At 37.7% G+C, this 25,812-nt stretch overlaps 2 protein-coding genes across 4 annotated transcripts in view; one reads left to right on the forward strand and one right to left on the reverse strand.

The window, feature by feature from the left end:
• Positions 1 to 15,762, forward strand: pepd (peptidase D). Its single transcript, XM_077563637.1, has 15 exons — positions 1 to 134; positions 2,014 to 2,197; positions 4,287 to 4,414; positions 4,506 to 4,569; positions 6,484 to 6,531; positions 7,623 to 7,684; positions 7,926 to 7,970; positions 10,451 to 10,526; positions 10,605 to 10,651; positions 12,976 to 13,044; positions 13,688 to 13,765; positions 13,939 to 14,087; positions 14,895 to 15,079; positions 15,154 to 15,345; positions 15,425 to 15,762. Exons 1-15 carry the CDS (start codon positions 118 to 120, stop codon positions 15,566 to 15,568), a joined length of 1,488 nt encoding a protein of 495 aa, XP_077419763.1. The 5' UTR covers positions 1 to 117; the 3' UTR covers positions 15,569 to 15,762.
• thsd4 (thrombospondin type 1 domain containing 4) overlaps positions 15,635 to 25,812 on the reverse strand; it is a 22,802-nt gene continuing 12,624 nt past the window's right edge. For 2 of the 3 annotated variants that reach the window (XM_077563634.1, XM_077563635.1), the window contains 10 exons: positions 25,347 to 25,551; positions 23,094 to 23,269; positions 22,692 to 23,031; positions 22,399 to 22,528; positions 21,246 to 21,450; positions 20,996 to 21,169; positions 19,323 to 19,496; positions 19,074 to 19,253; positions 17,358 to 17,502; positions 15,635 to 17,299 (listed from right to left, as the gene is read on the reverse strand). In XM_077563634.1, coding sequence (XP_077419760.1) covers positions 17,154 to 17,299; positions 17,358 to 17,502; positions 19,074 to 19,253; positions 19,323 to 19,496; positions 20,996 to 21,169; positions 21,246 to 21,450; positions 22,399 to 22,528; positions 22,692 to 23,031; positions 23,094 to 23,269; positions 25,347 to 25,551 — 1,875 coding nt within the window. In that variant the 3' untranslated portion in view covers positions 15,635 to 17,153. The remainder of the gene's footprint in view (positions 17,300 to 17,357; positions 17,503 to 19,073; positions 19,254 to 19,322; positions 19,497 to 20,995; positions 21,170 to 21,245; positions 21,451 to 22,398; positions 22,529 to 22,691; positions 23,032 to 23,093; positions 23,270 to 25,346; positions 25,552 to 25,812) is intronic. The other variant, XM_077563636.1, reaches the window with a different exon arrangement.

The raw sequence follows: 25,812 nt of genomic DNA on the forward strand, positions 1-25,812 counted from the left end.
AAATAGAAAATGCCAACGTCCGATTGTCCTGAACGCAGCACAATGTCTTGTCGCCATCGAAAAAGTCATGTGATTTCCGCCTGCACGTGACAGATCGGTGGTAGCAAGAAAGTCGTCATGGCTGCAGCACCGCGGTGAGTTTATATTTATTACTTTGTCACAACATTACCGAATGTTACTATTTATTAAACCTTGAATCATGCATGAGAATGTGTTTTAAAATATTTACTGCTGTGCCACGTCGATAGCGTCGTCTCGCTCTCAGAGGCGTTTGTTGTTAGGTACATTCGCTGTCAAAACCGTATGAGACAGAACAGAGTTTAGACAACAAAGTTCAGAGTAGACATTTCAATTTAGTAACGATTGGACCTGTGTTTAATGTGTAATTCGCACAATTAGTAATTAATAAACATAATCTCCCCCTAATTTAATAACTTATAATTGCGTGCGTTCTTGAGCTATATCCACTGATTTCTCTGACTCCAAAAAAGAGAGAGGAAAAATTTGTGGGGGAACCCGTAAAAGAAAAAATAAAAAACATAAAAAATAAAGGTCACCCATCGGGTTTACAATTGCAGGTTTTTTTGGTCAATGTATATTAGTTTATTTTGAACTGTATGAGGTTAAAATTCCCATTTATTAATTTTAATATTTTTAAAATTATTTTCTACATTAAACAAAAGTTTTGCATTATTATTATTATTATTATTATTATTGTAGTTACTGTTATTGTTGTCTTTGTCTATTTTATTACATATGAAAAGATTAAGTGACATTGTATTATATCCCCATATATGTGTAAAATGTTTATACAAAGTATATAATAATAATAATAAACAAAAACATAAAGACTGCTCATTAGTTATTGCTTAAAAAAGTCAAACTATCCATGTCAGTGGGAAAAATCTAAAATATAGCTTTGGGGAAGGTATTTTTTTAAAAATTATTTTTATTTATTTTATTTTTTTTTTACTCTAAGCCCTCTCATTCTATATGTTAATGTGTTTAAATCTTATCTGATATAATCATTGAGCTTATTGGCTTACTATTGGTAAATGACTGACCAAGAAAATTTTCTTGCACTATCCCAAGCAAGTTATGCAATGGAAATGCGCATCAAACTTTAAGCCCTTCAAAATTAAAGCTGAGGTAGCATGTACGAATCCTTTGGACTGACAGTTCAACTACAAAGTACAAATCCTTTGGACAGACAGTTGAAATGAAAGTATGTTACATTGTAAGGCAAGGCACATTGTAGTTTATTATTGTGTTGAGTATAAAACTCGGGACATGGCAAATCTTCCAGATGAGATGATACCGTAAAGAAATTAGGGCTGCTAGTAGGAATATATAGAAACTAACGCCATCATACTAACCGGTTTGTAAAATGAATGGCGCTACTGTTTCGTGTCATGCCACCGACCAAACTCAATTTCCATCAAAATAAATTGACAGAAAATACATATGTTTTCTTTCAACTCTTCTTTCATCTCTAAATTTGAAGGTTACACCCCCCCCCCCCCACCCCTCAGGGGAGGCCACTGTGTTGCCAGGACGTGTAGATAATCCTTCAGATACGACATAATAAGATTTGAAGTGGTGTGCGGAGTCAACCCGACTGTGCAAAGATTAAGGCAGTACTTTGACAAGCTTGTAACACGGCGGGTCAGATAGCAAGTCTCTTTGCTGATAAGACACCGTCTATCTGATCCCACACACTGGACTGTACTCAAGGTCGATCCATAAACCTCGTAAACACTGTTATTAGGGCTTGAGCATGCCGTACCAAGGCCCTGTCGAAATTGCTGGGTTTCTTCGTTGCTGTTATTCTTGGGTTGAATAAATCACATTTTCAGGACCTTTGCAGGGATCCTTCAAAAATCCGTTGGAGAATTTCCTCAAATAGTTTCAGGCTCCAAAATAGCTGTCACCTTGTAAACAAAATGCTAAAACAAGTTTTTTCAAATCCCATTTTAGCGCCCCTTAACATGTTCCCTCTTTTTTTGCTTTCAGACCAGTCTTCTGGCTGGGTAATGACACCCTCCGAGTGTCCGCCGAGCTTTTCGCGGAGAACCGCCGGCGTCTGTGCAGCGGGCTGAGGGCCGTAGAGTGTGTGGAGTCCTGCTCGGTTGTGGTGCTGCAGGGCGGCGAGCAGCAGCAGAGGCACTGTACCGACACGGACCTCCTTTTCAGGCAGGTCAGTGCTTGATATGCGGAGTCGCACGTACAAGTTGTTCCCGTCCTCCAAAGATCAAGATTCATGACGAATAGAGCATGTGCAGAACAGAACGCAAAACAATGGCACGTTCAATGGAGGTATTCCAAATGCGTTTATATGACCAATCCCTTCAGGTTAGGGCTCTTATTTGAGTTATTTGGGTTTTTGCATGTTTATAAGTGTTATTGACTGCATGTAAACATACTCATTGTCTAGTTTCAGTTACATTTTTGAATTGTAATTAATCGGATGACTTTAACTCATTCACTCCCAGCCATTTTGACTGAAGCATCCCCCTTTGCTCTCAAATGTTTTACTGGATTTTGACAGATTTTGCAAAGCCTTCAGAATATTGTGTTCTTTAGCTATAAAAACACGGAAACTACCAAAAAAAAAAAAAGATTTGTCTCTTCTTTCATCAGGAAAAAAAAGTACATTTGTATCTGTTTCCGTTCTGCAGAAATTAGCATTAGAATATAGCTAAGTTTTATCACTATTCACAAACCTGTTAAAAACACTGGGAAAAAGAGCTTGTTGCAACATGGTCCTTGGCTGATCTCGTATACTCTGCTGCCACCTGCTGATGTTTTTTTGTAATAACTACCATTGCTTTAGCTTTAAGTGACCTCTTCATGTCAGAAGCTGTATCAAAGCATTCTGCATGCTCTAGCAAAAGAAAACATAAAAAACAAATAAACATGTTTTTGGGCGTGAAAAACAAAGTATTAAAAAACGTATTTATATGTTTTGGGGTTTGGATCAGTTAATAATTAACTCGTGATTATTTGCCCATTTTATATTTGTTCTAAATGTGAAATAATATAAAATGTACAATAAAAATATATTTTTCCCAGTTTTTAATTTTCATTAACATGAAAGTGGAAAAACACGTTAACCTTTATAAAACTATGGTTGTATCTTTTAGCTCATTGATACAGTAATTCCATAGTAATTCATAAAATTATTTGAAGTTAAAGTTAAAAAGATGTACTGCACTGTAAAAAGGAAAGAGCGTGAGACATTGATTTGTGTTGAGGTCATTTTTCTACCAATAGATGGCATAAGCATTTAATGTTAGACATTGATGAAATCACAGTGCATTAATCGAGTGTTAAAAAAAAAAAAAGAGTGGCGTTAAAGGAACTTTAAATTAACTTGATATTAATGCATATACAGACGCTCCCCAACTTACGAACGAGTTACGTTCCGAGCGATCGTTCGTAAGGTGAATTTGTTCGTAAGTTGCTTCAGTGCTATATTTTGTATTATAATTTATGTTTAAAGAGAATACATACAGTACTGTACTACGTATGTTAGAGAGAGAGAGCGAGAGACACACACAGTATGTACATGTACGTAATAAGATAAATAAAATGAAGTTTAACTTACTTTTGGAAGATGTACTCGATGCTTAAGGATTTGATGGAGGAGGAGGAAGAGGAGGATTTTATATCATGAGAGGTTCTTCGTCGTCGCTGGAATGGGCTTCAAAAGTTACTTCCTCCTCCGTAACTTCAATGTAGGAAGAAGTTGAGGGTCGCGGAGAAGAAGATGAGGGTTGATGAGTATCTTCCTTGGAGGATTTACTAGAAATTGGCCGAAAGAAGCGATCTAACGACGATTGCACAGTTTTCTTCTTTTTTCATCATAAATGATGCGGTAGCACTGTATGGCATCATTCAATTGATTTGCAACCTTTGTGCAACGTTCAATATTTGGGTCTTGCTGCTCGAAGAGTGCGATGGCTTTATCTATGAGCGACAGGCGTTTCTTCTTCTTCCTCCTCCTCGACACGTTGCTGAGCCTCCAATGCTGGGTGAGCTCTCACAGCGCCAAGCGTCGGTATTAGCGGCGGAAAGAAGCACTACAGTACTCGGAAAAAGGTGCGCAATACAAAATCTAACTTACAGCATCTCTTTCCGAACATTTTTTGACATGCGCGCATGCGCACAGACATGTTCGTATGTACCGTTGTTCGTAACTCGAATGTTCGTAAGTAGGGGAGCGTCTGTATATTTAAAACACTAATGTAGGAAGTGGTTCATTTGTTTCCGTCCTGTATGCACAGGAGTCTTTCTTCCATTGGGCCTTTGGGGTGACTGAGGCTGACTGCTATGGGGCCATTGAAGTGGACTCAGGCAAATCCATCCTGTTTGTTCCAAAACTGCCTGAAAGCTACGGCACTTGGATGGGAGAGTGAGTCTTTGTGTTTTCTAGGAGTCTAAGGTGTTTGGAGTAACATAAATGTTGTGTGCTTTTTCCTAAAAGTTGTTTTACGTGTCGACAGGATCTATTCCAAAGACCACTTTAGGAAGAAGTATGCTGTTGATGAGGTGCACCATACCTGTGATGTAAGTCTACCTCCTTTACCAGAGTTACCTTGGATATCTGAAGTCTTAAAAGGCTTTGAGCCGTGAATCTAAAAGCAAGCATTAATTGGCATCAGAATGTCTTAAATCAAATGTTATCTTTGTTAAATTGACGCTATGACCTTCTTGCTGCTGTTAAGAACGGAGCTTTCTTTGCAGCTTCCCTGAGGCGTGTGATTCCCACCTGGGGAGGGGGGACGGGGGGGTGAGGCTTCCACGTCAATCTGCCGCCACTTCTTCTGCGAAAGTCGCAGTGGGAGCTTTCAAAACACTCAAATGCCAGAAGAGCGGCTTTCGCCCGCATAAAGTGTCGCCAGCAGGGAACTCTCACTATAAGCACAATAGAAAATCACAATGTCAATATTGTGACCTTCTTAAGTGCCGCTTGCATAGTTGAGACCGACGAAGTATTTTTTTTTATTTTATTATTTTTTTTAAATCTACCCAAGCAAGATGCTTACCAATTGGGCGCATGTCAAAATGTTTTGCCTGGTTCCAAAATCAGACCTTGACACAGCAGAAAGTAGGAAAAACTATTAGAAATGCTTTACAGTATAGTAACCAATTTATTATTAGTAGCGGCTATTTTTGACCCTCTCCCTTTTCACTCCCCACCTCCACTTTTTTTTTTTTTTTTACTGGCCTTGCAGCCATGTCAAATGTAATTTTTAGTGTATGCTGCGGGTCGCTGAAAAATGGATGGTGGTCCACAAAAGCCCCCCAGTCTGTAGTTTGGATACCACTGCACTAAGGTGTAAAACACATTTTTGAAACCTCAAAAATGTCTTGTTGGTCAAGATTGTATTTTTTTTTTTTTGCTTTGGGGAATGGGGGGGAAGTGCTCAATGCTTTATTAGATCCAGCAGATGGCAGTCTTATAATGCGTACATATTTTATCAGCAAATTGATAAGCGATCACAATAATCTGTCCAAATGCTTGGTCTGCTTGGAATGGTCATTTTAACTTGGTTACGACACAATAATTTTGAAACTCTAAGAATGAATGAATTCCTGTGACTTTAATTTTTTTGTTGGAAAAAAAAAAAAGCCTTTTTGGGGAACTTTTGTGAACCAATCGGAAATGTGGGTAAAAGTTGAATCAGATTAAGGTAAAATGGTATAACTTGATTATTCCTCGATTTGTCTCCTCAATACTTTCATTTTGTGCAGAAACCGCTTTTCTGATGCTTGGGAATTTCAAATGGCGTCATCTTCCTTAAAAACGTGATTGAAATTACAAAAAAGAGCATTGTGGACTGTCAAATAAGTCATGTTTTTGCAAATTAATTAATTAATTAGTTATGGAGGATTGTAGATGGTTTTGAAATGCCCAATCCATGCGTTTTAGAAAATTTCACAAATATGGCAGCTACTTCTCAATTTATTAGCCAATGACCAAACAGTAAATCCGTCTGAGATTATTTGAAAAAACATTCGGGAAGAGAGAGCCCCCCCAATTGAAATGAAATGGTGAAAACCCCAATGGTCATCATGATAAATGTGTTTGTAGTGGCACTTGACAGATGTCAGTTTCACCGGGCATCTCATGCATTTGTTCACTTGTGGAGTCAATTGACTCGCCTCCGCAATACAGACCGCTTCTTCCGTATTGTGCTGTGAAGCGAGACGACCTTCATCGGTACTAATGTGTGTAAAATTGAAGCTATGTGATAGTTGCAGCGCTCCCCAGGCGGTCACGTGCGTGTCAGGAAAATGTCACCTGACATTTCGGTCTGCTGGATGAGCAATAAAGTCATTTGAGGTTCCGTGTGACATTGGTGCCGCGGAGCCACGGCGACACCTGGCAGCCAGAGTGTCACTCTGCAATGTGTGTGTGTGTGTGTACACAGAAGCTCATATTTGTCCATTACTTTTTTTTTTTTTGTTGCTTTGCAGATTGCTGAAGTCCTGAGCAACCTGAAACCAGCCGTCCTCCTCACACTGGTGTGTTGCTTCCTTCCTTCCTACACTAGCTTCATTTAAAAAGAGAGGGAGGGAAAAGGGAGAAGTTAAAATGGATGCCAGCCACCTGTCAATGTGGCAGTGTTTATGTGATTCTGACAAATAAATATATTGCATTGACATATAACATTTATACTGTGACTATATAGTAAAGTACAACAATATAAATTTATGTAATTTAAAAAGTAAGAAGTTTCAATATAAGTATTTTAATTTTAAAGTATTGGCAACACTGAATAGTGTTGTATTGCTCCTACGAAAATTAAGGATGACTAAAGTTATTATTTAAAATATAGATGTATTTTTTTGTTGTTGATAAAAATACTTTTAGTATCACAATTTTAAGTCATTTTATGAGGCTAGAAAAGAAGAATATATATATATATATATATATATATATATATATAGGAAAAGGTATAATAGTGAAAATGGAAGTCAAATTCTACAAGTTAAAAATCCTTATGTACAAATAAGTAAAATTGCAATTTTAGGAGGATTTAGATGCAATTTAATAAAAAAAAAAAGAGGAAGAGGAAATAAATTACTTTTACGAGGATAAAGTTAGAATTCTACAGAAATAAAACAAATGTTATGACAAGCCAGGAATATAAATTAAGTGAATAATGTTGAAATATTAGGTAGTTTTTATTTTTTTCATACTACGCTATTATATCAGAGTATAGTATTCAACTACCGTATACTGTATTTTTTTCATCACTGACTGACTGGCTGAGAGAAATAATGTTCTATTTCCCAGTGGTGATATATTTATGGCTGGCAAGATGATATACAGTATGATATAAACATTTTTATATTTCTATCATTTATACAGCTAACTAGTAAGAAATTATATGGTTGTGTATTTGATCAAATGGTTAGTGCTTATTGCTGACTCGTCAGCTCAGAAAACAAAAGCTTTTAATGTTGTTGACACAAAGAAACTCAGATTTGATTGATAAAAGTCCAAGATGGTAATCAATTTTAACTATGGGTAGGTGTATGGATGCATTTAACATTTAATGTCATTTGTTTGTGTGTGTTTGTGTGTGGGGGTGCTCGTGTGTTCATTGTAGCGCGGACAGAACACAGACAGCGGGAGCGTCAGCCGTGAAGCCTCGTTTGAAGGAATTAGCCAGTAGGTTTCCTTTAATTACACTTTGCTTTATGGGTTCTCATGCATAGTGATAATTTAGTCGCATAAACAATGTCAAAGCTCTCTGTTTTTTTTTTTTTTTTTAATACCGCCCACCCTCTGGCTGCCCCGCCTCCTTTTCTCCACCTGGCGCGGATCAACTGTCGCCAGCTTTTGCGATTGTGGAAGTCTTATATTGTCTAACTGAACTCCTTTTTCTTTTTCTTTTTTTATTTTGATTCAGGTTCCAAGTGAACAACACATTGTTGCACCCAGTCATTGTGGAATGGTAAGATATCACATGACACATGCGTGAGCTTTAGCTACAACAAGCTAAGTACAGTAGTTATATGTACTGTAGGTTGGGTAGGACATTTATGAACATTTGTTAGCCTCACACCTCTTTAGCTTCTGGCCATGTCAACGCTAACCATCAAATGCTTGCTAATGCTAAGGTTTGTTAGCATTTCGCATACACATTAATTAGTCTGCGTTATTTAGCTCCTGACATCATTCGTTTGGCTTCTTTATCTTCTAACCATGTTTTTCTCAATTAAATGCATTCTAGCGCTAAGCTCTGTTAGCGTTTATCACATAAATTCATTAGCTTGACTTCTTAAGCTCTGCATGTGTCTTAGTGAATTAGCAAATGCATTCAATTAGCGTTTTAGCATGCACGTTCTTTGATTTGACTTCATTAAGCTCCTGACACTTTTTGTCAATTAACAAATGAATTTTGGTGAAAGTTTTTGGGCGTTATGTAAGTTCACAGATGTAAAGTTACAGAGGAATTATATTAGTGACTATCCTAGCACAGAACATGTTTTAGCTTGACTTCTTTCATTTCTGATATCTTTGTAAAACAACAAATGCATGCAAATTTTTTTTTTTCATTTATTTTTTTAATCCTTTAGCATGCACGTTCATTAGCTGGACTTTTTTTTCCCCGCTTTGGACCATGTCTTTGTTTGTTTAAATGCTAGGTTTTGTTAGCGTTTTAGTATCTAGCTTCATTCTTTGTTAGCATTTATTAAACTTTAACATTAGCATGTTTTGCACTTTACCTTTGTATTTCCCACAGTGACTTATGACACTTAGCAACTAAAAAAAGTCCCTATTTATTCTTTAATGTTCTAAAAGTTTAGTCGAAATCGATGACCTGCTACTACAAAGTCATGCAAATCTTTATGAAGCAGGTTTGTCTACCCCCCCCCCCCCCGTCCCGCACACACCCCCATCCCCTCCATCCACAGGGAGGGTAGACGTAATAGGCTACGTGCACGTCTGCTTGTTCCCTTCGTTAGACTTTGCAGCCGTCTGACAAATGGACATTTTTGGCCAAAATGAGGCGGAATGCTCTTGAGTCACACCGCCTGTTGAGAGAGGCAGCGTTTCAACCGCATTGCAAAACAACAAACCCCATCATCGTTTATCACACGGCTCTTGCCCTTTCACTTGCTGCTTTTTGTTTGTTTGTTTTTCCTATTAAGTTTGGTGGTAGAATTATTTTTCCTACATGTGTTAAAAACAATGTAACCACTTTAAAAGGTACCTTACCTTTGGCAGGGATGTGATTTTTCCGCTAATTCGCGGAATTCCGCTTTTTTTATCCCCCCCCCCCCCCCCAAAAAAAATCCGATTTTTTTTTTGTTTGTTTTTTTTTGTATTTCATTGTGTATGCACATGACTCCGACAGATAACATCTTCTGCTATAACAAAGACATTTGTGGTATGCTCTAATATGAGTTACTTTTCATTTGGTCATGATACAATTATTTGTTCATGAAATTTGAACTCTTCAACATTATTTATGTGTTAACTTAGTAATCACATTAGTTAGATATGATGATATTCTCAGTGATAGTTTTTAAAAGCAAAGGCAGTCCAATGTTTTTGAATGTGACTGATTTTGAGTTGACTAAAACTGCCATTTTATATGGGATAGCTCAATATACTGGACCCTGGACCTAGCTGGGTGCCAGCGGCCCCCAGACCCCGGGCTAAATTTTCAGATAATTTCAATTTGGTCAAATCACATCCCTGCTTTGGTAACAAGTTTTACTGCTTTAAATGTGATTGATTTAACTCGTACCTTCAGAGGCTTTTTCTTTGGATTACTTCTTTGATAGGCTTTGAACTGCAGTCTCGTAATCTCACATTCAGCGTGATGATGTCTCACAGGCCATCATTCCTGAGTCACAACAAAAGGCTTGTAAAACCAAAGAAAATGTAAAACAGCATTCCCCAGATTGAATCTTTTGTCATTTGTTCACTTTTGATGCTCATTGCACATCGGTCTTCGCCACATGCCAAAATTGCACAACGATAACATGCATGCATAATCCTTCTTTTTAGGAACAAATGCCACAAAAAGATTACCGATACCATTGCAGGAAAGCAAGTGCAAAAATCGAGTGACTTTTCCAGAATGAATTGCTTAATGCTAGTGTTTGTTTTATTATAGAAGACTTGATGCATTTTGTTCCTAAGGACTCCCAAGTTGAACAATTCAAGTTCACCTTTAGCAGAGTTTTGGAAGCAGAAGTTTTTATCTGTGCAGCAAAAAAAAAAAAAAGAAGGTTTCCCTATGACATTTGAAGAGAATGTCTCGGGTCACGTCGTTCCCCCAGGATGCTTATTAGTAGAGCACATCATTGTACACCTTCACGGTGGTGCTCTGGCTTCTTCGAGGCCTGAACTGCGCATATTAACAAATCCATTTGTTAATAAGAGTATAGTTCCAGTCCTTGTCTCTCTCTGTCCCCGCAGCCGCCTGACTAAGACGGACATGGAGCTTGAGGTCCTGAGGTACACCAACAGGGTGTCCAGTGAAGCCCATAAGATGGTAAGTAGCACTTTTAGCACAGAACATGATTTATTTAGCATATCAGTCACTAGCATGTGCCACTGTTTGACTTATTAGATCATGAAGAGTGTGAAACCTGGACAGAAAGAATATGAAATGGAAAGGTAAAGTTTTTCTTCTTTTTTTTTTTTTTTTAAGGAGGAGGTCTGTGGGTATCTAAAATCTAACCGGCACAATAGTAGTATATTTTGAAAGGATATCTCAGACAGTAATCGCAAATAGCTAGTTATTAAGTTTCTTATGTTGTAGAATGTCATTATAGTAAACTGGCCAGTAACCTTGTCAGTTGGTCCATTAAAAAGTAGGAGTATATTACTAATTTATTCAGTCAAATAGCTAGCTAGCTATTTAGCTCGTAAGCTAGCTTCACTGAGCATTCACTGAGTGAATGCTTGCAAATGTAGTCAGTTTGCTCATGTTAGTCAGTAGTAGACATATTTAAAGTAAGGTGTGAAGAGGAATACATTTATTTGTCCTCTTTTGCGTGTTCCAAAAATATGAAGACAGATTTTTAATGTAAGAAAAAACACCTTTGCAAAAATGTTTTAATAAAAAACAGAGATCTCTGGACATCGTGACAGACTCCAAACATCACCTAACAGGTGGAATTTCAGAGTGCCGAATGTGTCTCTTCCGCGGGGAAGATGGCTTCTTATAGTTAAACCGACCGCCTCTCTTTCATTTGTAGACAAAACATACTCTCTGGGTACTTTTCCGTGAGCGATGGCGCAAACAGAGTCAGGGGTGTGTGTGTTCGAAGCAGATTCTGTTCTCAAGGACTAAATGTGTTTTCGCACAGAACACTGAGAAGAAATTTTTTAGACCAAACAATATGTTCCATCTTAGTTCAAGGTCAAATTATACTGAGTTCAACACTATCTCACATCTATAAAACATTTCGACATGGTTAATATAAAGAATTAAAATGTTAATAATGTATAACAATGGTTAATATATGAAATAAATAATTTAAATGTTAATAATATCTAACAGGTGATAGTAAACTAGCAAGCTAGTTAAACTGTCGGTCAACAAAACAGTTATAGTTAGTAAGTTATTCAAATCGTACATCAAATGAAATAATGTGCTCGCCAGCAAACTGGGAACTTATTTTCTCAGTCAAATAGTTAGGACGTAGGTTGCTTCCTCTAACTTGGCTAACTAAAGAGGGTGTCAAATAGTTTATTTAGTTATTCATCCAGTCAGGTAGTTGGTTAGCTACCTAAGTGGCCAGTAAAATAAGTAAATATCAGTGTACTTACTGATATCTCTGACATATGTTAGTAATCGCAAATAGCTAGTTATTAGTTAAGTTATTAGTTTCTTAGGTAGTAGAATATGTCATCATAGTAAATTGGCCAGTAACCTTGTCAGTTGGTTATTAAAAAGTTTTTTATTCAGTCAAATAACTAGCTAGCTAGTAAGCTAGCTTCACTGAGCATTCACTGAGTGAATGCTTGCAAATGTAGTCAGTTTGCTCGAGTTAGTTAGTAGTAGACATATTTAAAGTAAGTTGATAGTAAACTAGCAAGCGAGTTAAACTGTCAGTCAATTAAACAGTTATAGTAAGTTAGTTATTCAAATCGTACATCAAATGAAATAATGTGCTAGCCAGCAAACTGGGAACTTATTTTCTCAGTCAAATAGTTAGGACGTAGGTTGCTTCCTCTAACTTGGCTAACTAAAGAGGGTGTCAAATAGTTTATTTAGTTATTCATCCAGTCAGGTAGTTGGTTAGCTACCTAAGTGGCCAGTAAAATAAGTAAATATCAGTGTACTTACTGATATCTCTGACATATGTTAGTAATCGCAAATAGCTAGTTATTAGTTAAGTTATTAGTTTCTTAGGTAGTAGAATATGTCATCATAGTAAATTGGCCAGTAACCTTGTCAGTTGGTTATTAAAAAGTACGAGTATATTACTAATTTATTCAGTCAAATAACTAGCTAGCTAGTAAGCTACCTTCACTGAGCATTCACTGAGTGAATGCTTGCAAATGTAGTCAGTTTGCTCGAGTTAGTTAGTAGTAGACATATTTAAAGTAAGTTGATAGCAAACTAGTTAAACTGTCAGTCAATTAAACAGTTATAGTAAGTTAGTTATTCAAATCGTACATCAAATGAAATAATGTGCTAGCCAGCAAACTGGGAACTTATTTTCTCAGTCAAATAGTTAGGACGTAGGTTGCTTCCTCTAACTTGGCTAACTAAAGAGGATGTTGAATACTTTATTTATTAGTCAATCAGTCAGGTAGGTGGTTAGCTACCTATGTGGCCAGTAAAATAAGTAAATATCAGTGTACTTACTCTTAGCCAACTATGAATCTTTTTAGAACTCGGTTAGCCATATGCAGACAATCAGTCGTGCTGATTAGTGTTCATTAATGTTATTTATTGATGATATATCATGTGTTTTCTTTCTTTTCAGCCTGTTCCAGCACTACTGCTACACTAAAGGAGGAATGCGACACACTTCGTACACGTGCATCTGCGGAACGTGAGTGGGCCTTACTGGCAATATTTACACAAAAATCAAATGGTTAACCCTTGTGCTTTAAAACTTCATTAGTGGCATAGTTATGCATGAACAGTTGCTAATTACACGTTGGTCTTCTGTGTATCCAAGGCCACGCGTAATGAGTTTTGCTTAGGGATTACTGCTTATTAGCTCAGTTTTGTGTTTACACACAAAGCTTTTTCTTGATTACCAACTAGAGCCATGTCCAAACTTTATAGTGAAATAATGTCGTCAAAGGCTATGAAATTTGACACTGATTGACAAAAGCTCATTAGTTCCCTTCACTGACTTTGTGTACCAAAGTCTAAACCTAAACTTTGCCTTTTCTAATTAACGTTGGAGCCGTTAAAGCCCAGCTCTGCCGATTCTGAATTTGAGCCATATTTTTGCGAAAAATACGATTGAACATCAGTTACAGAATAGTAAAGAAAGTTTAGATGTTGTAATATAAACAGTGATTTACTTCTTTTTTTTTTACCATTAGCTAGCTTGTTAGCAGAATACTTGAAATACTTAACTTCCCAAAAGTCAAATTCTGTACCTCTCACCTTTTTATTTCTAAATCAATGTTGGTGTTTTTGCATGTATAATGTATCGTGATGTTTGACTGTGTGACCCACAGGGGCAACAATGCTTCTGTTCTGCACTACGGTCACGCCGGGGCTCCCAACGACAAAACTATCGTGGACGGGGACATGTGGTAAGTGTGGGCAATTTTTATTTTTAGACTTTCAGAACTGAAAATCTGAATTGTCCAAAACTAAATGTGCAAAATTTAAATATTATGATGGTAGTGATTGGACACTGGAAGGCAAACAAATTAAAATTTCTAACAACCTGAAAGACATTTTGTTTTGGTGTTTCCTCCTCTAGTTTGTTCGACATGGGCGGCGAGTACTACTGCTACTCGTCAGATATCACATGCTCCTTCCCCGCCAACGGCAAGTTCACCGCTGACCAGAGGGCCATCTACGAGGCGGTTCTAAAGGCTTCTAGAACAGTCATGGCCGCCATCAGACCAGGTGATACTACTACTGCTGCTACCAAGAGTGGTGTCACTGGTTTCACGAGTAAACGTTAACTCATTCACTGCCATTGACGGCTATTGACGTAAAAAATGTATTTGAGCTATTTCTATTAGTTTAAAAAAAATTCTACTTTTGTTAACAAGAGTATGAAAACCTAGATTTTTTTTGTACATTTAGAACAGATATAAAATTTATGATTAATCGTGGATTAACTATTGAAGTCATGCGATTAACTCTTTGACTGCCAGACGTTTTCAGAAAAGGAATGCCGTGGGTGCCAACCGATTTAAGCATTTTTGACTGATCTTTCAAGGTCCACAGAAAAGTATGTGTTTGGAATATGGAAACACACATACTACCAAATGAAAGATTGGACTCTCATCTTTCATCAGAAAAAAAAAGTTTGTTTCTACCTTATTCCGTTTTTCAGTAATCAACAATAGAAAATGGTTAGTTTCACCTGTTTTGAAAAAACGTCTTTTAACGTCTTTGGCACTCCATAGGATTTTACTAAACGTTATTTAACATTTTTGGCAGTCAAAGAGTTAATTACAATTAAAAAAATTAAACGCCAGGCGATCACATTTTTTTATCGTAATTAATTGCATGACTTCACAAGTTAACTCACAATTAATCGCACATTTTATATCTGTTCTAAATGTACAATTAAAAGATTCTAGGTATTCTTGTTAACAAAAAGTGGGGGGGAAAAAGTTTAACTAATAGAAATAGTTAAAATGAATATTTGACATCTATAATCGTCAATGGCAGCAAATGAGTTAATTTGTTGCTTGCGTCCAGGCGTGAAGTGGACCGACATGCACCGTTTGGCTGACCGGGTTCACCTGGAGGAGCTGGTGAACGTGGGCATTCTTAAGGGCAGCGTGGAAGACATGATGAAAGTCCACCTCGGCGCTATTTTTATGCCTCACGGTCTGGGACACCTGCTTGGCATCGACGTGCACGACGTGGGCGGTTATCCCGAGGTGAGAGCGCCGCAGTCCTCTGCGGGGGCCGAGAGAAGCCGTTGGATCGTGCGGCTAACGCAGGTGTCCCGCAGGGAGTGGAGCGCATCAACGAGCCCGGGCTGAAGAGTCTGCGGATGGGCCGCCTGGTCCGGGAGCGCATGGTGCTCACCGTGGAGCCTGGCATCTACTTCATCAACCACCTGCTGGATCAGGCCCTGAACGACCCCGCGCAAAGCTGCTTCATCAACAGCCACGTGCTCAGTCGCTTCCGAGGCTTTGGCGGGGTCAGTAAAGCCTGCATTCATTACCTCTCAAACACGGAGTATTTCTATTGATCGTCTCGCATTTAAATCCTCCTGTCAGGTTCGCATTGAGGATGACATCGCCGTCACCGCCGACGGCATTGAGCTGCTTACCTGCGTCCCGAGGACCGTGGACGAGATTGAGGCCTTTATGAGCACCCCGGACAAACCTTTCAGCCCGCTCGTTTCCAGCCCAAAATATTGATCCACCATAAATCTCTATACATTTTCAAAACGAAGCAATCAACCAATAAGATGAACACATACAAGCTTGATCATGATGCAGTTTAACAATAAAACAAACAAGTAACAAATCATTTTACCACCTCAGGAAGTATTTTTAAATTGACACAAAACAAATGCTGCTTAAGTGAATAAAATGAGATTTTTGCAAATATGTATGGCGGATGATGTGCATTATTCCCAGGGTGCACTTGCTGATAACGGCCACTAGACACCGCTATTGTCACACAAGTAGCCTTTCCCTTACACCTGCATTTACTGTAAAGAGCAGTACAAAACAAAACGTAGAACACGATGCCAACACAAATGTGTTCAAATACTGATAACCAGTTTTTTAAGAAGAAGAAGATGGATGTATTGTTGGGATGAAGACTACATAGTCTACATGGCAAACTATAGTGGCTAGGAAGTGATTCTGAACACTAGTAACTCGAATATTTAATTAGTTAGCTAACTAGTCCGATTTCCTACAGAGCCTGAAGCTCTCAGAATATTTCATATACAGTATGTACTCTGTAAATGTGTGTACGGTTGGTGTGTTTGGATGGGAGAGTTGGTGAATAAATTAGAGCATGAGCAAATGTGTGTGGTAATCCATGGAACAGCAGTTACATCTAGGAATGTGACCTTCTGCCGCGAATTCAACTTTAGGATTCCGGAGCACTTAAGTGAATGTTAAAAGAAAAAAGAGACAATTAACAACACCTCTTGATGGAGAGATACATAAATAAATCATGTTCTTGAACAGCCACTTTAACAAACAAACAAACAATATTTACATCTAAGATTATGTTATGCTTTTCAGTTGAAAGATTAAGATGCTGCATTTAAGAAAACTGGGAACTCATACTTTTAATTTCACGCATTATAAAGCGCCTCAAGAGTTCCAACCAAGTATAGTTACCAATTAATGGGACAAACATACGGATGTCACACAAAGGCTCATTAAACAAAATGTATATATATGTATTGGTGGAATTAAATATTTAGAGAGATAGCTAGTCAGTCAATCAGTCAGGCAAACATTTAAAATAGTAAGATAGAAAGTTTGTATAGTTCTTTATCTAGAGAGACGTTAAAAAAAATCTAATAGTAATTGTTTAGCTACTTAACTAATTTATCAATCGTTAAATATTCTATTAGCAGGCTAGTTTCTCATCCCTCTAGTTAAGTAGTAGCCTAAGCGAGACAGACAGCTAATTAATCTGTCAAATGGTCTGATAGTTAGCTTGTCAATCAGCTACTAGTGAAGTATCAAAGTAGATAATTAGTGAAGCGGTCAAATAATTAGACAAATTGTTAAAGTAAGTAAAATAGCTAGGTAGCAAACCAGTTTGTTAGCTAAAATCAAGTAGAAGTTTGTCAAATATTTAGGATAGGTCAAATTCCCAGTGTTCTTGAATGTGTCATCAGTAATGCTCCAACCAATATATGAATTGATGAACAGGTGCCATGTTGCAATTTCCTCAACTTGTTCCGTCCATCCGGTGAGCAGATTCCCGTTCTTTCCTGCATGAAATTGTTTCTACTTCCGGTCTCGATGAGTGTTAGCTGCGCCACCTGTGGACCACGGAGTGTCTGTGGGGGTGTCGAGAGCAAGATGCGCAGCAGGTCTTCTTGTAGTAGTCGTAGACGCACAGGCGAGCCTGGACCACCACGTTGCAATTGTAGTACTCGTCTTTGCAGTGCTCGTCTGCAACGAAAACATCATATAGATCAAGGACGAAATAAAGCTACCAAATTGGACCAACCTATTTGAGGGATGCAAGGCTCGGGGTTGCAGCCTTCCCGTTCGGCCGGTTTGAGCCGCTCCTCGCAGATGGTGCTGGATTGCATGTCTTCGGACAGACAACGCACTTCACGTACACGGAATCCTCCCTCACATGTTTTAGAGCACTACACAAACCAGAAAGGAAAATGTAATAAACCACACAGTTTAAGTGATTTTAACCAAGTACTAAACAAGGCTAGGTTTTCAAATTTGTTGTTTTTATATTAGGGTTAGGCTTTCAAAGTTTTAAACTTAGTGGTTAGGGTTTCAGGGTAGGGTTTAAACAAAGGTTAGGGTTTTAAACTAGGGCTAGGGTTTCAAATTAGGATTTTAAACTAGGCTTTAGGGTTTCAAAGTAGTGTTTTAAACTAGTGCAAGGGTTTCAAATTAGGACTTTAAACTAGGGTTAGGGTTTAAAACTAGGGTTTTAAATTAGGCTTAGGAGTTCAAAGTAGGATTTTAAACTGGGGCTAGGGTTTTGAATTAGGATTTTAAACTAGGGTTAGGGTTTCAGAGTAAATTAAATTTGGAGTTCAAAGTCGGGTTTTAAACTAGGGCTTGGATTTCTAATAAGAATTTTAAACTAGGGTTAGGGTTTCAAAGTAGGGTTTTATAGTAGGGTTAGGGTTTGAAAGTAGGGTTGTTAACTAGGGTTAGGGTTTCAATATAGGGTTTTAAACAAGGGTTTGGGTTTAAAAGTAGGGTTTTATAATAGGTTTATGGTTTCAAATAAGGACTTCAAATTAGGGTTAGGGTTTGAAAGTAGGGTTTTAAACTAGGGTTGGGGTTTGAAAGTAGGGTTTTAAACTAGGGCTAGGGTTTCAAATTAGGGTTTTAAACTAGGGTTTGGTTGTCAAATTATGGTTTTAAACTAGGAATAGGGTTTCAAATTAGGGTTTTAAACTAGGGTTAGGGTTTCAAATTAGGGTTTTAAACTAGGGTTAGGGTTTCAAATTAGGGTTTTAAACTAGGGTTAGGGTTTGAAAGTAGGGTTTTAAACTAGGGTTTGCGTGTCAAATTAGGGTTTTAAACTAGGGTTAGGGTTTCAAATTAGGGTTTTAAACTAGGGTTTGGGTTTGAAATTAGGGTTAGGTTTTTAAAATAGGGTTTTAAATAAGGTCTAAGGTTTCAAATTAGGATTTTGAACTAAGGGGTTAGGGTTTCAAAGTAGGGTTTTCCACAAAGATTATATTTTCAAAATAGAGCTTTAAACTTGTATTATCTTTTTTTTTTTTTTTTTACAAAAAATAACTAAAACTATAGCTGCCTAATGCAGAAAATTTAAATTTTGACTCGCTACTGCCACATGTGGACGAAAAACATGTTACACGTACACAATGTTCACATGACGTCACGTCTGCAGACAGAGGGTAGGAAATATAACCCGATTCCAGTCTGAAAACTATTGACTGGAGGCTTGCAGGAGTATCGACTGTAAACAGCTAAGGTGCTAATCTACTAATTAGAAGATTGAGTCATAACTGGCCAAATAAAAAGCCTATTGTAAATCAAGTTATTTGGGGGCAAATACCTCCATAGGGCAGCTTTAAAGAAAACATAATTTTAATTTCTATGGCTATTTGTTTTGTTTTGGTTTGATAGCTATTACAAGAGGTTGTTACTTTCTGGCAAAATGTCAACCATCATAATGTTGTGTATGATGATGTCGTGAGATGGTACGCGGGGCGTCACTCACAGCGCTCCAGTCGGTGTAGTACCACTTTGCCCCGCAGGCTTTCACATTGCAGCTCTGCTGACTGGGCGGTCTCTCCAGCGACGAGCACTCGTACTGGGGCGCCACGGCCAGCATGTCTTGTGACTTCGTCAGACACACCACCGCCCGCTGCTGCCTGCCCTCGCCGCACTCTGCGGAACACTGGCAAACACGCACATGCAACTTTAAAGCTCGGAAAGTCGCGTGTACGTCTGAAACGCGTCTTCATACCTGACTCCAGGGGCCGGTGAACCACTCCATGGCGTTGTCGCAAGGGCCCGAGACGCACACCTGAGAGTTGGGGGGCCGCTCGCTGCCGCAAGCCTCCAATGGGAGGTTGCTGATGTGATTGGTCAGGCACAAGACACCTCGCGTGCGGACGCCCATCCCGCACTCAGCAGAACACTGCGAGGAAAATAATGACTCTAAGCTTCACTGTAAACTTCAGCTTCATACTTGCACATGCGTATTCTCATAGGAATTTTTCTTTTTCAAATTACTTGTTTATTTATTTATTTTATTATTATTTTGGGTTTATTTTCCTATCACACATGTTTGTAGAAAATGTATATTGAATCTGTATCAACTTTTTTTTTTATAGATACATATATGTTTAAAAAAAAAAAAAGAAAAAAAGATTCCCCCTTCCTGACGATCCCCCGCCGTCAATATCATTTGGATTTTTGATATTTGTGGGCCAGTCCGTTCGTTATGCCCTGCGAATAGACTGTAGAAGAAAGTAATTACAATCAATTAGTGGAGGAAATACACTTATATTACTTTAAAAAAAAAAAAAAAGATTTACCCATAAGTGATTACATGATGGCAGCAGTAAATGTTTCCCCTTGTACTGTAGATTTATTCAAAAATTTAAAACAAAAGTATTTACAGATGTAAACATTACAAGCAATCAATACCAGTCTGTATTTTTTTTTTCCTGTTGCCATCATTTAAAATAAAATCCACTTCCATTATTATTAAAAAATGACTAACACTTAAGTAACTTTTTTAATTTTTACAAATATTTTGGAAATGGAAAATTAATCATAAAATTTCCGCCAGTTCACTGATTAGCAAACATATTTTATAAGTCAATTACTTCGCTTTTAATTATGCTCTTGTTGGATATTAATTTAAAGAATTATAATCAATTGATTATGTGATCAGTAATTTTCCCTAGATCCATCCAGGGCATTCAATGCACTGTAAAAAAAAAAATAATAATAAAAAGATAAATTAAAAAAATAAAAATTGTGTGAACTCAAAAATTGTAGACAAGAAACTGTGATAAAATTTTAAGTTGGGAAATGAAAAAAATAGATTTTCAGTTTTGCCTTTGTGAAAATTGGCTTTCCCGCATTTCAAAGAAATAAGAGTTCACTGAAATATTAGTTCCTTGTATTGTCACTCAAAGATCTAAGTAAAAAACAACTGAGCAAATTGTTTTGGGGCAAACAACTTGGTTGCTGTGTTGTTGCCATAAATGTCAATAATTTGTATATTTTTAAAGTTGTTCCAACTTAAATCGCTGTTGTAGCCCCAAGAAATACAAGTTGTGGGAATAAATAGGAATTTACAACATTGGAGCTTGACTCATAATAGGAAACATTAATATAGTTGGGTGAAATACATTTGAGCATAATCCTGACTCAGTCGGATTCCATGCAAGTTGAATGCCTAAAGTATGTACTGTACATACACTGTGTGCATTCATCAATCACATGCACAGATGTTTTCCAGAATCTGGACTTTTCTCGAGGGAGGGGGGCTCTTTCCATTTAACCTTTTGAAAGGGACTTTGTTGTATTTTTGGACAAGGTGGAGGCTGCATTTTTGTTGTTTTGAAAACTAACAAAAATGACCGTACAAATCTGCCTAATGTCCGTTACAAGTGTGTGTGATACCTTAGTGCCCCAGTCTGTGTAGAACCAGCTCTTGGCGCAGGCGCCCATGTCACAGTTCTCCACGTGAACCGGCCTCAGGTTCATGTTACACTCCGCGTCGGGGACAACGTCACCTACATTGCTGATGCAGCGGACCTCCCGCAACCTCTGGCCCAGCCCGCACGGCACCGAGCACTGCGGAGACACAAATTGCCACCACGAATGAAGCACGCTATCAATCATCCTCGCCATGATGGACATTAGAACTCACGGCGCTCCATTCTGAGCGGATGTGCCACTCGCTGCAGATCTTGGTCTGGCAGGTGCCGGAGGTCTCGGGCCGCTGCAAGTGCCCGCAGCGGCTGGCGTGCACATTGTGGGTGCGGTTGGCGTAGGTTTGGCGACAGAGGACCTGACGCTGCTGCGTGCCCAGACCGCACGTCTTGCTACATTCCGACCACTCGCCGATGTCCCAGCTAGCAAAAGGCAAGAAACAATTACAAACAACAAAGTCTTTTTTTTTTTTACCCAACAACAGAAAAAGGACCGAGCATTTATTTGGGGGATGGCTTTTTTTTTTTTCCAGATGCATTTTTACCTTGATAGTGTATTTTATAATCGTTTCCGCCACAATACTATAATTAAAAATTAAATTAATATTAATTAAAAAATAATAAAATAACATAAAATGTAAAGTAAAATACACAAAAAGAAGTTGTGCATGTTTATGAATAGATAAAATTAAAAGTCTTAAAGTAATGAAAGATATAACATTGTATTATTAAAAAATATATACAGTATTATAGAAATTAAAATGGGGGGAAATGTTTTTTTTTTAATCTTAAAAAAAGTAAAGTTATTAATAATTGTGGTAAACTTTTATCGTTTATCGTCACTGCTATGTGGAAAAACACTTATGTCCATTTGTTTTCCTTTTTAGGTTTTTGGGATGTCTACATTCAGTTTCATCCCAAAAACTTTTTTTTTTTTAATGGACATAAGTGTTTTTCACATAGCAGTGACATTATTATACTTTTCACCAAAACAAATAAAACTGAATAAAAATGCACAGTTATTAATAAATAATAATAATAATAAAAATATAACAAACAATTATTATAGTAAATATAAAATACAAGAATTATAATTGAGTAAAATGAATAATAAATAGAAATGAACTCAAACAATATATAGGTATATTACAAGATAATTGTTATCCAGTATGTAACGCTAAATTTTTATTCATAACCAAATTAAATACAGTATATTTAACAATATGCATTTATTACAGTAAATGTAATATTGCATGTACAGTAAAATAATATTTATAACACTACATACAATATGTGAAGAAATACAATATTTTACAGCAAGGGAAAAAAAAACGTCTGTAATGGAGACAGCAGGGCAGTGTGTTGACTCACAATGCCGGGCAGGCCTGCACATTACAAGCTTCCTCCTGCGTTGTTGGCTTACTGCTACCGTCACACAAAACGTCCTGCACCCGGACCTGGTTCAGTCGGTGGACGCAGTGGACGATGGGATGCCTGAAACCTACACGCAAGGAAAACATACACTTGGCACAAAAAAAATTCAAGATACTGGGCTTTCAGGTGACATGAGTACTTCTCTGAAACATTAAACAGTTGGACGTTCTACACAGGAAGTCCATCATGAAAATACACTTGAAAGCTCAATATGAAAAGTGTCATCTCACCTTTACCGCAGGAGGCGCTGCACTCGCTGGTGCCAGCCATTTTCCAGATGTATTCTCGTTGGCGGCGCGGCGGCTGGTTGTCATGACGATGAGGCGGGTTCCTCCCCCCACCTGCCGGGTCGTAGTTCCCCCGTTGGGAATCGTCGTGCCCCGATTGCTTCTCGTTCACGGCGTTCCCTGAGACGCGTGATTGATTCGAGTAAGTGTAGTGCATGATGGGTAATAATGGAAATGTTATGTCATGTGACCTCTGATCCTGGGGGTCTCGTTTACCTTGTGGTGTCTCCGAGGCGACCACGTATTCGTAGTGAACCCCTGGGTTGGCTTGCTGGAAGATCATCTGAGGGAAGTAGAGAATGATAAATGTACGGTAATGCGAATACATGGAAGTTCTCAACTCACATAAAGTTCCAGGATCTCGTTGGTGGGCCCCTCGGCGAGGAGGGACTCCCCGGCGGTGCTGCTGATCTCATTGGGCCGGCGGTAAGTGAACATCGTGCCACCGCCCTGATACTTGCCCGGCCGGTCAATCGCCCAATTTCCATTGATGATGGACCGGCCGGAGCGACTTCGCAATGCTGCGGGACACAGAGATAAGCGTTACCTGCGCCTTCTCTTTTAAGGCCAAATGATGGTCAAGACACAATTCATTCTCATTTTGAAACGTCTTTTCCACTTAGGAAATTATAGGAATAGAAATGTTAGGGTGTCGAAAAGAAGGAATTTTTTTTTTTTAAATGTTATTGCAAATTTTTAATAAGTGTAGAGCAGCTTTTTAAAAAATATTTTTAAGAAAGACAGCATGTCATAAATGTAATCATAAAAATGCATTGTTTTTCACTATTTTATTATCAATTTACGTTTAAAAAAATACAAAAGTAAATATTGAGTTCAACACCTGTTTTGTGTATTTTATTTAATTTTTAATGTATTTAATTCTAAATATATTTTTATAATATGGGGAAAAAATATATAAAAAGAAACTAACCACTGTTTTTATTTTTGTTTTAAATAAACACATTTTTGATGAATATAGAAATAAAAAAATATGCAAAATTTACAAAATCCAACTCTTAAAAAATATTGGAAAATTTGACTAATACAAGTGTATGATTTTCTATTTTTAAAATTTGAAAAAAAATACAAACTATATATGTAAAAAGAAATGAATCTTCTTCTTTTTTTAGATACAGTGTATATAGATGTACAGGATAGTAAAACATAAAAATAAGAGAAAGGAATGCAAAATGCAATAATAAACCTTTTAACAAATGTAAAAAGAAGCTAAGCACAGTTTCAAAATTAATTTTAACTAAAGAAACATCTTTTTATAAAATGTGAAAGAAAAAAAGCCAATAGTCGAGTGATGTCCGCTTACTTTACACAACTTTTTACAGCCCTCCTCCCTCTTTTTTTGTTCCTTCTTTTACTGTAGAACAAGTGTCACGAAAAAAAGTCAAAGAATAAATCAAATGTGTAGCGTTCAGGACCTTTGAAGCATATATTCCCAGGAAAATGCTGGTCAAAAGCATAGCTTCAGGGGGCGTGTAACTAACTTTAAAAACCTAACGTAACCCTTTTTTGCTGGCAGACCTTTTGGTTAAAAAGAATAAAAAATAATCAGCGGATTAAGAAAAGGAGACCATTAGAAATGCATTAGGAGGGTAACTTTAGACTTGTAAAAGACTGTTTGGATCAAGTGAAAGCACATTAGAGCCCAGAAAAGAGTTCCACTGAGGGAATATGTGGGACGTGTTTGCTCATGAAAAATCCATTATAAACGCTGTTGTTCTATATTACTTGAGTGGGAATGCAGACACGGTAAACCAAAACTTCTCTTCATAACGTTTGCACCGAAATGCAGTATGCAAGGTTGCAAACGTCATCATCGCAAACATATTCTGTAACTGTTTACTGAATGAGCCACATGCTGCTTCGCCTAGATTTTATAATGGGATCACATATAACACAGCCTGCTCTGGTGAACTTCAATGACAGAAGCCTTTTAGGTTCAGATTCACAAACAACTTAAAACTTAAAGAGCGGTTAGGGCTTGTGGTCGAAAGTTTTTTATTTAAATTGTGCACTTTCATTGAGGGAGGGGTCCTGGTGGTGGGGGCTATGCAGTATAGGATTTAAACACTTAACTGTGTTCTGGCTCCCATTAAACAACATTCCAACAGTTGCTTCAGAAAATGATCAACAACAACTAAATACATTTCAAGGAATATTGTTTGGTATAAATAAATAAATAAATAAATGGACGTATTACATTCACATTATAATTTTTGGGGGTAATGTGAGTACATGAAAACATTGGATTAACAAAAAGATTGGAATTGGGCATTACGCAATGCAGTGTGGAGTGTGACACTTGATATTAATTTCAAATTACATAATAAATGTGGTTGACTTATTTTTGTACTTGTACAACAGTTAAAAATGCAAAAATGCTACTTAAAATTTATTTATTTTTTTTTACATTTTTTACAAAAACTGTTGCACTTTCTCTTCATATTTTTGTCCTTTATCAAAAAACATATTCATCTCTAAAAATTAACAGCAACAAACATATTTTAACACTTATATGACAGTCAGGAATGTTAAACTGTGACTTCAAACATGGCCTGCAAAATAAAGAATATTTTTTCTCACCAAGGTAGTTGCTGCTCTTGGCCATCTCTGTGACGTTGATCTTGGTGGCTCCCGGCGGGATCTCGGCGATCTTGTGGTAGCCGATCTTGGTGAGGGAGTGGCGGAAGATTCCGGACACGAGCTGGCAGGTGGCGTTGTCGCCGCCGCACACGCCGCACACATCCATCACCTTCCCGGAGCCCAGGAAGCCATCGCAGCCTGGAGTCTGTGAGGGGCACAGAGAGAGGACTGTTAGAAAAGCATATCGTTCAAAGCAAACATGGTGAAGCAGCATTTAGCTGTTATGCTGCATGGAAATAGAATAAGCATTTTAGTAGTTTCATTGTGTTGAAAGCATTTGTCAATATCCAAAAAGATTTTCATACATCACATTACTGTGTGAAAGGATCTCACGTCATATTGTGGCACTTATGTCATCAATTGATCCGATTGATCTAACTTGCGGGATACCATGTTTTTGTGTGAA

Source organism: Vanacampus margaritifer, chromosome 4 (genome assembly GCF_051991255.1).
Source record: "Vanacampus margaritifer isolate UIUO_Vmar chromosome 4, RoL_Vmar_1.0, whole genome shotgun sequence".
NCBI classification, from domain to species: Eukaryota; Metazoa; Chordata; class Actinopteri; order Syngnathiformes; family Syngnathidae; genus Vanacampus; species Vanacampus margaritifer.

What these genes read in the sequence shown, in the direction of transcription:
- pepd (XM_077563637.1), top strand. An exon ending in CAGCCGTCCTCCTCACACTG is followed by an intron (nt 6,532 to 7,622) that starts GTGTGTTGCTTC and finishes TGTTCATTGTAG; the next exon opens with CGCGGACAGAACACAGACAG. An exon ending in ATCGTGGACGGGGACATGTG is followed by an intron (nt 13,766 to 13,938) that starts GTAAGTGTGGGC and finishes TTCCTCCTCTAG; the next exon opens with TTTGTTCGACATGGGCGGCG.